We start from the raw sequence: 14,286 nt of genomic DNA on the forward strand, positions 1-14,286 counted from the left end.
ATTAGTGCAATTAACTTGCTGCATGTGTTATATGTTTGACATTCTTTTCCATCTCATATTGATAATATTAACAAGTCATGTAGATGGAGAGTTCAGATAACTACAACATATTAGATGAAAATTGAAAATTAAGCTTCATATGTTAAGGCAATTGTTGTCAACATTAATAATATATTAACTATTTCTCCCAAAATTGAATGTTTAAATTTCTCAAACTTTATGAGTATTTATATTAATAGTATATCCTTGTTTAATCATTAGCTAAATTACTTGGAGGGAATTCTAATTAATAAACATTGGAATTAAGTTCATTAATCAGGTCTTAATCACACGTAAAAACTTTGAAATATTGTCACCATTGAAATATTAATTAAATTAAAGTAGAAATGTGATCTGAATTTACCAAATTGTTTCTAATAAGTTTTTAAATTTACATTTATTTGATTCCTAATTTTGATAATAAGAAGGGAATCTAGATTCCAAACAATTAAAGGACTAATAGACTTGTAAATTGAATTTGTTAATCACATTACAATGTAGTAAATAACATTAATTACAATAATATCGTGATTTATTAAGATGTGAATACTTTAGGGCTGAACAAATATTATTAATAATATAATAATTAATAGCCATGACCGTCCGCCCCTGTTTCCTCTCGCTCTCTCTGTATATATTATATAAAGTTTGCTTAGCATAATCATCTTCTTCCTCCTAGAGTTCCGGTCAACTTCTTCATTACTTTAATTCTCCGCCATCTCTCTCCTTCTCCATCACCGGACTTTCTTCCCTCTTTAAAAACTTCTCTCACAATTCCACCACAAATCCAAATTCCAAACCATTAATGGCTGCAACTACTACTACTCCATCGCAATCCCGGAGGTTAATTCTCCGTTGACGCCATCTGAACAGCCGAAGCCCAACGAATCTTTCTTCCAAATTCTCTAACCATTGAGAAATCCAAGAAAAAACTTCTGTTTAATCTCATCAAATCCAGAGAGAGATTGAAACTAAACTAATTAAATGGCAGCGGCTCAGATGGTAGCGGATGACCTAGCGAGATCGATGAGCCGGCGGAGTTGGGCGTCGGCGAGTCAAAGAAGCTGGGCGACGGCAAGCATCAGAGAAGTATGGCAGGCACAACCGGACGTGTTCAGCCGGAGCGGGCGGCAGGAGGACGAAGAGGAACTGAAATGGGCGGCGCTCGAGCGGCTTCCAACCTACGACCGCCTCCGGAAAGGGATGCTGAAGCACGTGCTGGATAACGGCCGCGTGGTTCACGATGAAGTCGACGTTACGAAGATCGGAATGCAGGAGAAACAGCAATTAATGGAGAGTATGCTCAAAATCATCGAAGAGGATAACGAAAAGTTCTTGAGACGTCTCAGAGATCGTACTGATAGGTCAGACAAATTCTTCGATTCACTTTCCTTTTTTCTTTTTTAGGTTAAATCACAGCTTTAGTTCTTCTTCTTCCTTGTGCTCATAAGCTTTGGAACTTCAAAAATGGAAAAGTTTTTTAAATTTTAATTCTAACTTTAATTTTGCTATAAAACTTGTCATTTATTTAAAATAATATATATATATTTGCAATATAACCCTTTCACATCTTATAAATGTTTCAAAAACCACATCTAGGATAGACACCATTAAAATTTTAGATAAAAATTAAGGTTTAGAACGGTTTGTTAGTGTTTTATGTCCTAATTCTGGTTTGAAAACACTATCAAATTGTTTAGTATTTATGTCGATTGCCCGTCAATACCAAAGTCATAGCTTTTAAATTTTAGATTAAAATCCCATTTTCACTCTATGTTTTAAATTTGTTCAATTTTAATTCACCTACTTTTAATAAATTTTAAATTTAGTTTCTCAAAATTGATTAAATAATTACAATAATTTTCATGCAAAGAAACAAAATATTAAAATTGATGATAAAATTTATAATAAACTTGTACTAGGGACTAAATTTAAGATTTATTAAAAGAATATGGATTAAGATTAGACATTAAAATTGAATAAACTCCAAAATATAGAGATCAAATGTTATTTTAACTTATATTTTATTCCGTATTTTAACATATGTCAACTAGTTTTGAAGTGTATAGGAATGGTTAAAAGCACTGTGGAAATTTAAAGGAATAAATATATATTTTTTTCTTATTAAATAAAATTTTAAATACAACGATGTATTAGATATTTTTTAGGTGCCGATTAGAAAAAAAAAAACAAAAGTTGAAGAATTAAATATGTAATTTAAGTTAGTTTGTTTTTGTTAAAAAAAACTTTTTGTGGGGGTAAAAAGTTAATTTGTGTTGAATGTTTGGGTGGAAATGAAATGAAGAGTGGGAATTGAGATGCCGAAGATAGAAGTTCGATACGAGCATTTATCGGTGGAAGGTGAATTGCACGTCGGCAGCAGAGCACTTCCCACTTTGCTCAATGTTTTTCTCAATATTGCTGAGGTAATTCCTTTTTTTTTTTTTTTCCTTTTCTTTTTCTCTATATTTATTTATTTATTATTTTGTAATTTAAGGTAGAAAACGTGAAAAAAAAAAAAAAATAGACCTGATGTATTTATCCAATTCACGTGTATATAATATTGAAGTCTAAAGTTGTACGCCATCTAAACTTTGGTTTATATAATTAAATTCTAATTCATATTTTAAACATTACTCATCATATTTAATATACAAAAAAGCAGAATCAAGTTTCAACTTGCATCAAATGAACCGCCATGTGGTTTGAAGGGTATCTCCAATTAATAAATGAAAATTTGTTTAATCATTTGTTAGACTTAAAGTATGATTTAAAAAAAGAAACAAAAAAATAATCTCTGCGTGTGTGTGTGTTGAGACGGCAATATTTGATTTTAATTTGGTGTGATTAATTTGACAGAGTGTGCTTGGATTGGTTCGGCTGGCCCCATCTAAGAAGAGAAAAATCGAGATTCTCAAAGATATTAGTGGCATTGTCAAGCCCTCCAGGTAATTAAATATTGTTTGGACATGTTTCATGTTTTTTTTATTTCTTTAAGATTATCTATAAACTATTATTTTCCAATATTACCCTTTTGTTTTCAATATAATATTTTTGCAATATTATTATTTTTTTTTTTTGAAACAATAAGTTGGAGTACGTTTGAGGGGAGTGAAATTGTGAATTCTACTTTTTTTTTTTATTGGAGGAGTTTGTGGGTCCACTATTAAAAAAACATCATTTTCCTATGAGTTTCCAACTTCTTAGACTTCACAATTCTTGAAGTTCACTACTCGACAGCATGCATTCTTAGTTTTACATCAAGGGTCTGAGGTGTTTATAAACATTTTCTTTTACACTTATAAACACTTATTTAGACACTTAGGAAGTCAATCCAAACACATTCTAAACTTCACAAAATTTTCTTTTTCTGAAAGAGATAATCATTTGTGAAGGTTGAAAATATCAAAGAAAAAAAATCAATTTATATCTTTAAACTTTTGGAGTTGTATTATCAAACTCTCAGGTTTTGTGGATGTATCCGTTTAAAATTTCTTTTTGATTTTGTTCAAAAAGCATAGTGTGAGACTTAAAATTGTATCAATATAACTCCTAAATTGTCATAAATGATCCAAAAATTTCTTTGAAAATTGTTTATGTACCAATTTTTAACAAAGTGAATAATTTTCTTAAGAAATCTTAAATGAGAATCTAAATTGACTTTAAAAGTTTAGGAATTTAATTGATAAAAATTATAAATATATTATAAAATGATACATATACAAAATTTTAATTTTAAATTAATACAATTATTAGTTAAAAATTTTAATGGATACAAACTCCTAACTTTATAGTTATAAATTGATATAAGTTTTGAAAATTATAAGCTGCCGTATAGCTAAGAACATTATATTCAAGCTTAAGAAAATTGTAATGATTATTAAATTTAGCTGATGCCCCTTGTTTGATTGAATTAAACTCCAGCCGAAAAGAATTGATATGTAACTGGTGCAATGTAAAAATGCAGGATGACTCTTCTTCTGGGTCCTCCAAGTTCTGGAAAAACAACATTTCTCCGTGCACTTGCAGGAAAACTGGAGAACAACTTGAAGGTTCGTTTTCAAATTCACAGTTTCAAATATTCAAATACAAACAAAACGAACAAAAAAGTGTTACGTTTACCCATCAACTTAAACAACTTTTGGGTTGATCACTGGTTAACAAAATGTGATTATGAACAGGAAACAGGGAGAATCACGTATTGTGGGCACGAGTTTAAGGAGTTTGTTCCTCAAAGGACTTCTGCATACATCAGCCAACACGATCTTCACAACTGGGAAATGACAGTACGAGAGACATTTGATTTCTCAGGAAGATCCCAAGGCGTTGGAACCAGGTATGAAATGTTAGAAGAACTTTCCAGAAGAGAAAAAGAAGCTGGAATCAAACCTGACCCTGAAATTGATGCCTTCATGAAAGCCATTTCGGTTTCTGGCCAAAGAACCAACTTGTTCACTGATTATGTTCTCAAGGTTCTGTTTCCTTCCTTTCTTACTCTGCCACTGTTGGGTTTCTCTTCTTTTTCCTTCTGCATTTAGCTGAATTATCTTAAGCATCTTCTGCAGATATTGGGGTTGGATATTTGTGCTGATATTATTGTTGGCAATGAGATGAGGAGGGGGATTTCTGGGGGGCAGAGAAAGCGTGTAACTACCGGTATGTTCAGTTTAATTACCAATGAACTCAAAAGCTTTGAACTAATTCCTGATTTAACATGGTATAAGAGCAGGATATCTTAATTCATTGGTAACGGTAATGATTTTTTGATTCATCATAATTGTTTGAAATTTGGTAGGGGAGATGTTGGTTGGACCAGCAAAAGCACTGTTTATGGATGAAATATCAACTGGGTTAGACAGCTCCACAACTTTTCAGATATGCAAATTCATGAAGCAAATGGTTCACATAATGGATGTAACGATGATTATTTCTCTGCTACAGCCAGCTCCAGAAACCTTTGAGCTTTTTGATAATGTAATTTTACTTTCAGAGGGTGAGGTTGTGTACCAAGGCCCACGTGACAACGTCCTCGAGTTCTTTGAATTCATGGGTTTCAAATGTCCAGACAGGAAAGGAGTAGCTGACTTTCTGCAAGAAGTCACATCCAAAAAGGATCAAGAACAATACTGGTTTAGAAAGAGCCAACCTTACAGATACATTTCTGTCCCTGAATTTATACAAGGATTCAAAAAATTTCATATTGGGCAACGTCTTAGCACAGAACTCAGTGTTCCGTTTGACAAAAGGAGTACTCATCCTGCTGCATTGGTCACCCAAAAGTATGGCTTGTCCAATTGGCAACTCTTCAAGGCTCTTTTTTCAAGGGAGTGGCTTTTGATGAAGCGTAACTCATTCATCTATATATTCAAGACAGTCCAGATAACGATCATGTCTTTAATTACAATGACAGTGTTCTTCAGAACACAAATGAACCCGGGCACTTTAGAAGGTGGTGGCAAGTTTCTTGGAGCCCTGTTCTTCAGCTTAATTAATATGATGTTTAATGGAATGGCAGAACTAGCCTTGACCATTACCAGGCTGCCTGTCTTCTATAAGCAGAGGGATTCTTTGTTTTTTCCTGGTTGGGCTTTTGGGTTGCCCATTTGGGTACTCAGAATTCCTTTATCATTGATGGAATCAGGCATTTGGATTGCCCTTACTTACTACACAATTGGGTTTGCTCCGGCTGCCAGCAGGTATTTTGAACCTATCATCTGATAAATTTAATGTTCGAATTGTAATAACATTGGAGAACTGTCAAAAGTTTTATCAACAGTAAAGAGCTTCCTTTTGTTATTATATAGGTTTTTCCGGCAATTCTTAGCATACTTTGGAATCCATCAAATGGCTCTGTCCCTCTTTCGATTCATTGCTGCAGCTGGAAGAGTACAAGTTATTGCAAGTACTATGGGAAGTTTTACTCTATTGATTGTCTTTGTGTTAGGTGGCTTCATCATTGCCAAAGGTAAGTAGATTAAACCCTCTTGCCTTTTAATTGCTTACCTCCAAATCTTACCCACAAGGCCACAATCTCTTTGTGACAATACATATTCAATGAAATCTCAGCCTCTTCCTTAGATATCAGTATTACTTATATTTTTAATGCCTGCAGGTGACATAGAGCCATGGATGATATGGGGCTACTACATTTCTCCTATGATGTATGGACAAAATGCAATTGTCATTAATGAGTTCTTGGACGATAGATGGAATAAGGTATGATGTGATAGTGATTCAAAAGTAAATGTTATGTTTTTAAAATTTTAGACAAACAAGTCATTAGTTTCCAAAACTATAATTCTATTGGTTTGATGCAGCCTTCTACAGAACCCTTATTAAGAGGAACTACAGTTGGGAAGGTTATCCTTGCTTCAAGAGACTTTTACAATACTAATAAAATGTATTGGATTTGTGTTGGAGCACTATTTGCGTTCTCTTTTCTTTTCAACATACTGTTCATCCTTGCATTGACTTTCCTCAGTCGTAAGTCAAATCTTCTGGTTTCTATTTAAGAATTTTCTATGAATTTTTTAACTTTTTACTTTTACTGACTAACCAATATTTTCCTTGACAAACCAAATTCAGCTTTGGGCGATTCAAGATCTGCCATTGCTGATGAGGCAAATGATAAGAAAAATAATCCATATTCTGCATCCAGAGGTAATTCTTTCCCTTGAGTAATTTTTTTTTGGGTATAATCTTATCTAAATGTGATATTAATTACAGGTATTCAAATGCAACCTATAAAGTCTTCAAATGTAGCAAACAATTCAAATAGTACAGAAAAGAAAGGAATGGTTTTGCCCTTTCAGCCGCTTTCCCTTGCATTTAACCATGTCAACTACTATGTAGATATGCCTGCTGTAAGTTACTCATTCTTACGGTCGTATTCTAAATTCAATGCAAAGAAATAGCTTTTCAAAGCAATGTTAACTGCAAGCAGCTGAAACTCATTAAAGTTCATGGAGTTCACTAAGCTTTTCCAATTGTACAACTTCCTTCTAAATTGTTTCCCCATGAAATCGCTCTTTTGTTCAAATTTCTTTGCTCTATTTGGCTTGGCATTAAAATAAATTTTGTCATCATCAGGAAATGAAGAGTCAAGGGATTGATGAAGATCGTCTTCAATTACTGCGAGATGTCAGTGGAGCTTTCAAACCTGGTGTCTTGACAGCACTTGTAGGTGTAAGTGGGGCTGGAAAGACCACTCTAATGGACGTTTTAGCAGGAAGAAAGACAGGAGGATACATTGAGGGAAGCATCAATATATCTGGTTACCCGAAGAATCAAGAAACATTTGCCCGAGTTTCTGGTTACTGTGAACAAAATGACATTCATTCACCACATCTTACTGTCTACGAATCGGTGCTATATTCAGCATGGCTCCGCCTCCCTTCCAGTGTCAACACAGATACAAGAAAGGTTTGTTTTTCTGTTCTTAGCCTTCGAGATATCATCATCATCATTGTCTTTGAGCTCTATTGGATAGGCAATGTAATTAGTTTAAATAAGCGTTAGACAAATGGATGACTATTTGAGGTGAGACTTGATGGTCTTTTGTTCAATGGGAGGATTGTTGAGAATGTGACCGAAGTCCCACATTGGTTAGATTGAGGAAAGATCATGATTATATAAATGAGTGACAATATCTTATCTTGGTATGAAGTCTTTTGGTTGATTCGAAAAATAAAGCTATGGAGGTCGTTCAAAGTGGACAATATCGTACCATTGTAGATATATGTGGTGGTTCCATTGTCCTCTGACAATCATCTAAAATTCACATAGCTCCCTTTTTTGCCCCATTTTTTTGGACAAAAAACGGTTTCATTTGGCTGTTTGTTATTCTTATATTTCCTTCTGTCTTTGTTATAGATGTTTGTCGAAGAAGTTATGGACCTGGTGGAACTTAACCCTCTTAGAGAAGCTTTAGTTGGACTTCCTGGTATAGATGGTCTTTCAACAGAACAAAGGAAGAGGTTAACTATAGCTGTAGAGCTGGTGGCCAATCCATCTATCATCTTCATGGATGAACCAACATCTGGTCTTGATGCTAGAGCTGCAGCCATTGTTATGCGCACAGTGAGAAACACAGTCGATACTGGGAGAACTGTAGTCTGCACAATTCACCAGCCCAGCATAGATATTTTTGAATCTTTTGATGAGGTATTACAACAATATGATTTCACATATGGTCACCAATTTCCTTTCAAGAGCGAAATGAACTTCTCATATTTTGATCTCGTTTTCATGCGTTAAACAGCTGTTCTTGATGAAACGTGGTGGACAAGTCATTTATGCTGGATCTCTTGGTCATCAGTCTCACAGGCTCATCGAATATTTTGAAGTGAGAACATGTTTAAGAAATTATTAGTCAACTAGCTTACTTTTACCAACTAAAAACGAACTCCTTATCGAATTGAGCTTCAAAGTGAAACACTCCTTTTTAACTGCAACAGAGTGTTCCGGGGGTTCCAAAGATCAAAGATGGCTACAATCCTGCTACTTGGATGCTTGAGGTCACAGCTTCATCTGTTGAGAGTCAACTTGATGTGGATTTTGCAGACATTTATGCCAACTCTGCACTCTATCAGTACGTTCACTTGAATTCGATTCTCACTTGTTTTTTTCCACAATTCTTGGACTCATCTTCTAGGATTCTCATGATTTCAAATCTCCATGTTTCCCTTATTATAAATTCTTCAGGAGAAATCAAGAACTTATTACAGAACTCAGTGTTCCACCTCCCGGATCTCAAGACCTCCACTTCCCAACCAAGTATTCCCAATCATTCAATGTTCAGTTCAAAGCTTGTTTTTGGAAATGGTATCGATCATACTGGAGAAACCCTCGATACAATGCCGTGCGGTTCTTCATGACAGTCATTATTGGACTTCTGTTTGGCCTTATCTTTTGGAACAAAGGAGAAAAAACGTAATGATCCAAACTTATCATACATCGCATTTTATATTTATTGAACTTCCATAGGACCATGTTACTCACTATTCACTAACTACATTTATTACTTAATCCAAACAGTGATAAAGAACAAGATCTGAGGAACTTCTTGGGTGCTATGTATGCTGCTATTCTGTTTTTGGGAGCCAGTAATGCATCTGCAATACAGCCAGTTGTTTCCATAGAGAGAACAGTTTTCTACCGTGAAAGAGCTGCTGGCATGTACTCTCCATTGCCCTATGCATTTTCTCAGGTAACAAATAAGCTCATTTCTTTACTCAGTAGTACCATTCTGAAAACTGTTAGATGATATACGATATTAAATTTGTCTTCACCTGTCAACTTAAACTTCTGGATTAATCGGTGATTTAAGAAGAACTAATATAAAGTTTACAACTCCCTTATTCTGCAGGTGTCCATAGAAGTAATCTACAATGCAATTCAAACAATAATTTACTCTCTTCTACTTTTCTCCATGATGGGGTTCCACTGGAAGGCATCAAATTTCCTGTGGTTCTACTACTTCATTTTGATGTGTTTTGTGTACTTCACAATGTTTGGGATGATGATCATCGCATTGACTCCAGGCCCCCAAATAGCAGCCATAGCCATGTCCTTCTTCCTCAGCTTTTGGAACTTGTTCTCTGGATTCATGGTTCCAAGACCAGTGAGTGAATTTGCAGTTTTCAATTGAATTGATTACTTTTGTTTAAAGTTATAGTTGGTATTGAATGAACTTAATTTTGAAATGAACTGCAGCAAATCCCAATATGGTGGAGGTGGTATTACTGGCTATCTCCAATTGCTTGGACAATCAATGGGTTAGTGACATCTCAAGTAGGAAACAAAGGAGGTAATCTTCATGTAGCAGGGGGAGTGGATATCCCAGTCAAAACTTTCCTCAAAGATACATTTGGGTTTGAATATGATTTTCTCCCATACATTGCTTTGGCTCACTTTGGTTGGGTCTTCCTCTACTTCTTTGTCTTTGCTTATAGCATGAAGTTCCTCAACTTCCAAAAGAGATAATTTTTCTTTTTCTCATTACAGAACTGTCGACTAATCTCAAATCTCTATTTGGGGAAGCCAAATGAGTTGCTTCTCTATTCTTTGTATTATTTTTTCCCCAACTTTCTGAGGGTTCTTTCAGTATAAAGTATAGTATCCACACACTTGTAGTAGTAGATTTTTTTTTCAATTTAGAAATAATCAGTGTATTGTTGTTTTATATAATTTTTTTTTTTTTTTTTGAGTTGGAAAAGATTGATTGATGATTATATACCATATGTATGGCACAATCTTGTGCCATGTGCGTGTTGTATCTAATAAGTTGTTAAACTTTTAATTTTATAATAAATTATTGAACTTTTAATTTTGTGTCTAATAGGTCTTTGAACCTTAAATTATCTAGTAGATTACTAGTTTTACAATTTTGTGCTTAATAAGTCTCTTAATTTTTAATTTCTTTTGTCTAATAAATTATTGAACTATTCCTACTTTAATTTATAAAAATAAAAAACTAACTAGACCTAGAATTATAAATTTAAACTTTTCGATTCGACATAAAATTAAATTTTGTATTTAATAAATTGATTAATTTATAAAAGTTTCGAATATAAGAAAAATCTATTAGATACAAAATTGATATATATATATATATATAGCTCACCTTCCCACCATTTCTATTAAAATTTAATATTAAGAAAGAAAGAAAGAAGAAAGCATTAAAAGAAATAAGAAAAAGGAGCTTGAGTATTTAATCATCACTCTAGAATTGAAAAAGAAAAAGAAAAAGAAAAAGAGAGAATAAAAAATAGATATAAAGCAAAGCAAATGGGAAATGATTGATTATGTTGAAGTGAAGACATAAATAAACTAAACATGGGTAAAGGTGAAAAGTCGGTTCTGTCCTTGCTGTAATACTTGACTCATTTTCATCCGCCTTTGCCCTTCCCTAAAAGTGGTGCCACCTGCCGGCCGCCGTGAAGTTTGCCTGACAGGTGGCGGCGCTGCCACTCAACCTCACTAAACAAAATCCTCAATACATCTCCTACGGCCCTTTGGATCCCGATATTACTTTAGAGGTCTCTACATAGAAAGTCTTAAAGAAAAATTCTATATTTCATAAATATTTTTAGGGTTAATTTTGAATAATTATATCATTTTTCATTTATTTATATTCGATTTTTATATATTTTTTCCTATTTTCGAATGATAGGAGGGAAAATATATTTATTATATATAGAAAAAATGCATTTAATATATTTTTTATCATTTATTAGTTGGGGAGAGAATATACATTTATTATAGTTTTTTCCATTTTTTCATTTGGGAAAAAATACATTTAATGAAATTTTATTTTCTATTTTCGTTGGTTTTCGTGTATCAACTTATTGACTTTTTTTAACGGATTAATGGTTATTTTAAATATACCTTAGAACATTTTGTTAGATATTTGAAAATATTCTAACCAATATATGAAATATACTACAATTCATGAATTAGAGATTGACTTAATGTTTGACATAAATTAAACCAATATATGAAATATATCATAGTATATAAATCTTCATAAATTTCATTCACACCACAATATATATATCATAATACATGAAGTCTAAATAAAAAAGAAACACTTGTTTTTCAAATAAACAAATATATATACCACCGTATATACCAAATTTCCTACAATAGCTTAAAAAAAGTACATATATATCACATTATATATAAAAAAAATAGAAAAAAATAAAACTAAAAGTTAAATCGGGTTCATCGTTCGTCTGCTCTGAGCCCGTTGTCGCCGTTCATTTACTCCAAATCCGTCATTGTCATTCGTCCGCTCCAAATATGCCATCATCGTTCTTGACATCCTGTGCTCGCCCCATTTCTGGATCACCCCACGCCATTTGTCTCCTGCCTGTAACTCACACTGTTAGAAGGAGAAAAGATAGGGAAGAGGAAGAAATGACCTTTAAGCATAGGGGATAGAATATATGCATATGGGAGGGAATAATATATATATATATAACATAGGTGAGGGCTAAATTATAAATAGTTACTAATATTAGTGAAAATAGAGAGATCAATAGGTTTTTTTAAAAAAAAAAAAAATAATAAAATGTTCAAAATAATATGAACTTATTTTTAAGGCTTTTACGTAGAAATCCTATTATTTTATTGGTATAGATATTAAATATCTGGTATTTAAATGTTTGAATGTGTTCTAACTAATAGAGTCATGCTCGTGTGATTACCAAATGAAACGATTACCAAAGAGGACTTATATGAATTTCAATTTGGTTTTGATGGTGTGAATTGTGATTAAACTTCATAAATGATTTTTAAACAATTTTTACTCACATGGGAATCTACCTCTTTAATTAGAGATTTCTTAATTTAACCAAAATAGTAAACACTAATATACAATAATATATTAAGAGAACTCGACACGTTGATGATGTAGGAATGATTTGTAAAGTAATTTAAGCAAACTATATAACCAAAATAAATATTTTAAAATCCATTGGGGTCCATATTAAAACTTTACTATACAAGAAGGAATAAATTCAAATTAAGCTCAAACCTTTACAGACCAATTTGGTAATTTAACACATAATTATATTCTCACCCATACATACTCGGAAGTAAAATATTGGAATCTAGTTTAATCATTATGGGATAAATTTTAAAATTATTGAAAAATATTAAATGATTTTCATTGTTTTGAAAATATAAAAAAATTATTACTACATATATAGGATATTCGTCCGTTGAAATTTCAAGTAATTTGAATATAATTTCATTGCCTTTGAAACACTCCACCATTGTTTCTTTTGACTTTGTCATATTGTTGCTCACATTAAAAAATAATAATAATAAAAACATTAAGAAAAACGCATGCTTTGTTTTGAATTAGACTTAGAATAAAAGTTTTATCCTATCATTTTTATAATCAGGTTTGATACTGATATATGAAGACAATGAATTATTTATTCATTACTTAAACTTTGGCTTCTAGAAGAATATGGACTCTTTTTCTACGTTCAAGTTGGTATTTATTACTCATTATTATAGTACACTTGATATATCATGTTAATTTGAAAAAGAAACGATGAACTTTATTTTATTTTATTTTTTTTAAAAAAAAACAAGCTTCACTTTTATTTTTTTTATTTATTTTTTAAACAAGCTTCACTTTTTTGTTATGTTTGAATTTCATACTTTAATACATAGAAACATATACGTTATTAGAAAATTTGTCAGCAAAATAATGTATAATCAATAAGTAAAATTTTATTGTCTATTATTATTATTAAAATGTATAAGACTGTTTTATTTTGAATATATCAACCAAATATTATATTATAATGTTTCACATCACACAGAAATTAGAGTTCGAATAAAAGTCATTTCATAAAAATAATGGGATACATCATTGACAAATTGAAGACAAAATTGATAATGAAAAGATGAAAAGTACATTTTAACCAGAAAATATATCCATGATGATGAATTTTCGAATATTCAATAATAAACTGAAGATAAAGAGGGTGAATGTGGATTTGTGTTTGGTTTTGAGAAAGGAAATAGTTTTTAAGATAATAAAATTGGAAGATTCAAAATAGCCCTTCATAAACGTTTATGTCTGATTTAAAATTATGAATAGTGAAATGATTGGTAAATGTTTAATTTTGAAAATGAGTTATTTTGAGAAAAAAAAATTGAAGTGTTTGATAATTACTTAAAATAGTATTTGAAACATTTTTGGAAATTTATTCTATTTAGTTTGTATTAAAAAGTTTAAATAAAAGGGCTAACTAGATAATAACAATTTTTAAAGATTCATTTTGGAAAATAGCAAGGTGTTTTTGGGTTAAGAAAAGTAGCAAAATTAAGTTGGATTTAATTAATTACTAATGATTAAATTACAAAAATACCCCAAATAGTATCTACAATTAATTTATTCCAAAAATACATATATTTTAAAATTATAACAACCTATATTTTATTGGTATTTAAAATAGATTTTATTAAAAATCATAAAAACCTAGATTTTTGTTGGTATTTCAAATATATTTTATTAAAAAAACATAAGATATTATCTAACATTCTAACAACAAAAATATGATATAAACATTTCAAAATAAAGGACAACCTAACAACACCAAAAATATATATGTGGCAATTGAGATCATAAAAGAACTTATTACAATATAATTCTTCAAGATTCAAACACAAAACCCTATGCAAACCTCCAAATCTGAGAAAATCCCAATTGCAAAGTAACATTAG

The 14,286-nt window shown here is 31.7% G+C and overlaps 1 protein-coding gene across 1 annotated transcript; it reads left to right on the top strand.

Moving 5' to 3' along the window:
• The first annotated feature begins 526 nt into the window (after nucleotides 1-526).
• Nucleotides 527-10,366, top strand: LOC120072766 (pleiotropic drug resistance protein 2-like). The gene is made up of 20 exons (XM_039025244.2): nucleotides 527-1,403; nucleotides 2,345-2,465; nucleotides 2,899-2,987; nucleotides 4,007-4,091; nucleotides 4,221-4,511; nucleotides 4,605-4,695; nucleotides 4,835-5,735; nucleotides 5,844-6,004; nucleotides 6,152-6,255; nucleotides 6,357-6,522; nucleotides 6,625-6,699; nucleotides 6,766-6,902; nucleotides 7,129-7,461; nucleotides 7,912-8,202; nucleotides 8,300-8,383; nucleotides 8,496-8,629; nucleotides 8,743-8,970; nucleotides 9,076-9,247; nucleotides 9,407-9,661; nucleotides 9,754-10,366. Exons 1-20 carry the CDS (start codon nucleotides 1,024-1,026, stop codon nucleotides 10,021-10,023), a joined length of 4,368 nt encoding a protein of 1,455 aa, XP_038881172.1. The 5' UTR covers nucleotides 527-1,023; the 3' UTR covers nucleotides 10,024-10,366.
• Nucleotides 10,367-14,286: the final 3,920 nt, after the last annotated feature.

The sequence above is a fragment of the Benincasa hispida genome, chromosome 3 (assembly GCF_027475165.1).
Source record: "Benincasa hispida cultivar pf3 chromosome 3, pf3_genome.v1.1, whole genome shotgun sequence".
In the NCBI taxonomy this organism is placed as follows: domain Eukaryota; kingdom Viridiplantae; phylum Streptophyta; class Magnoliopsida; order Cucurbitales; family Cucurbitaceae; genus Benincasa; species Benincasa hispida.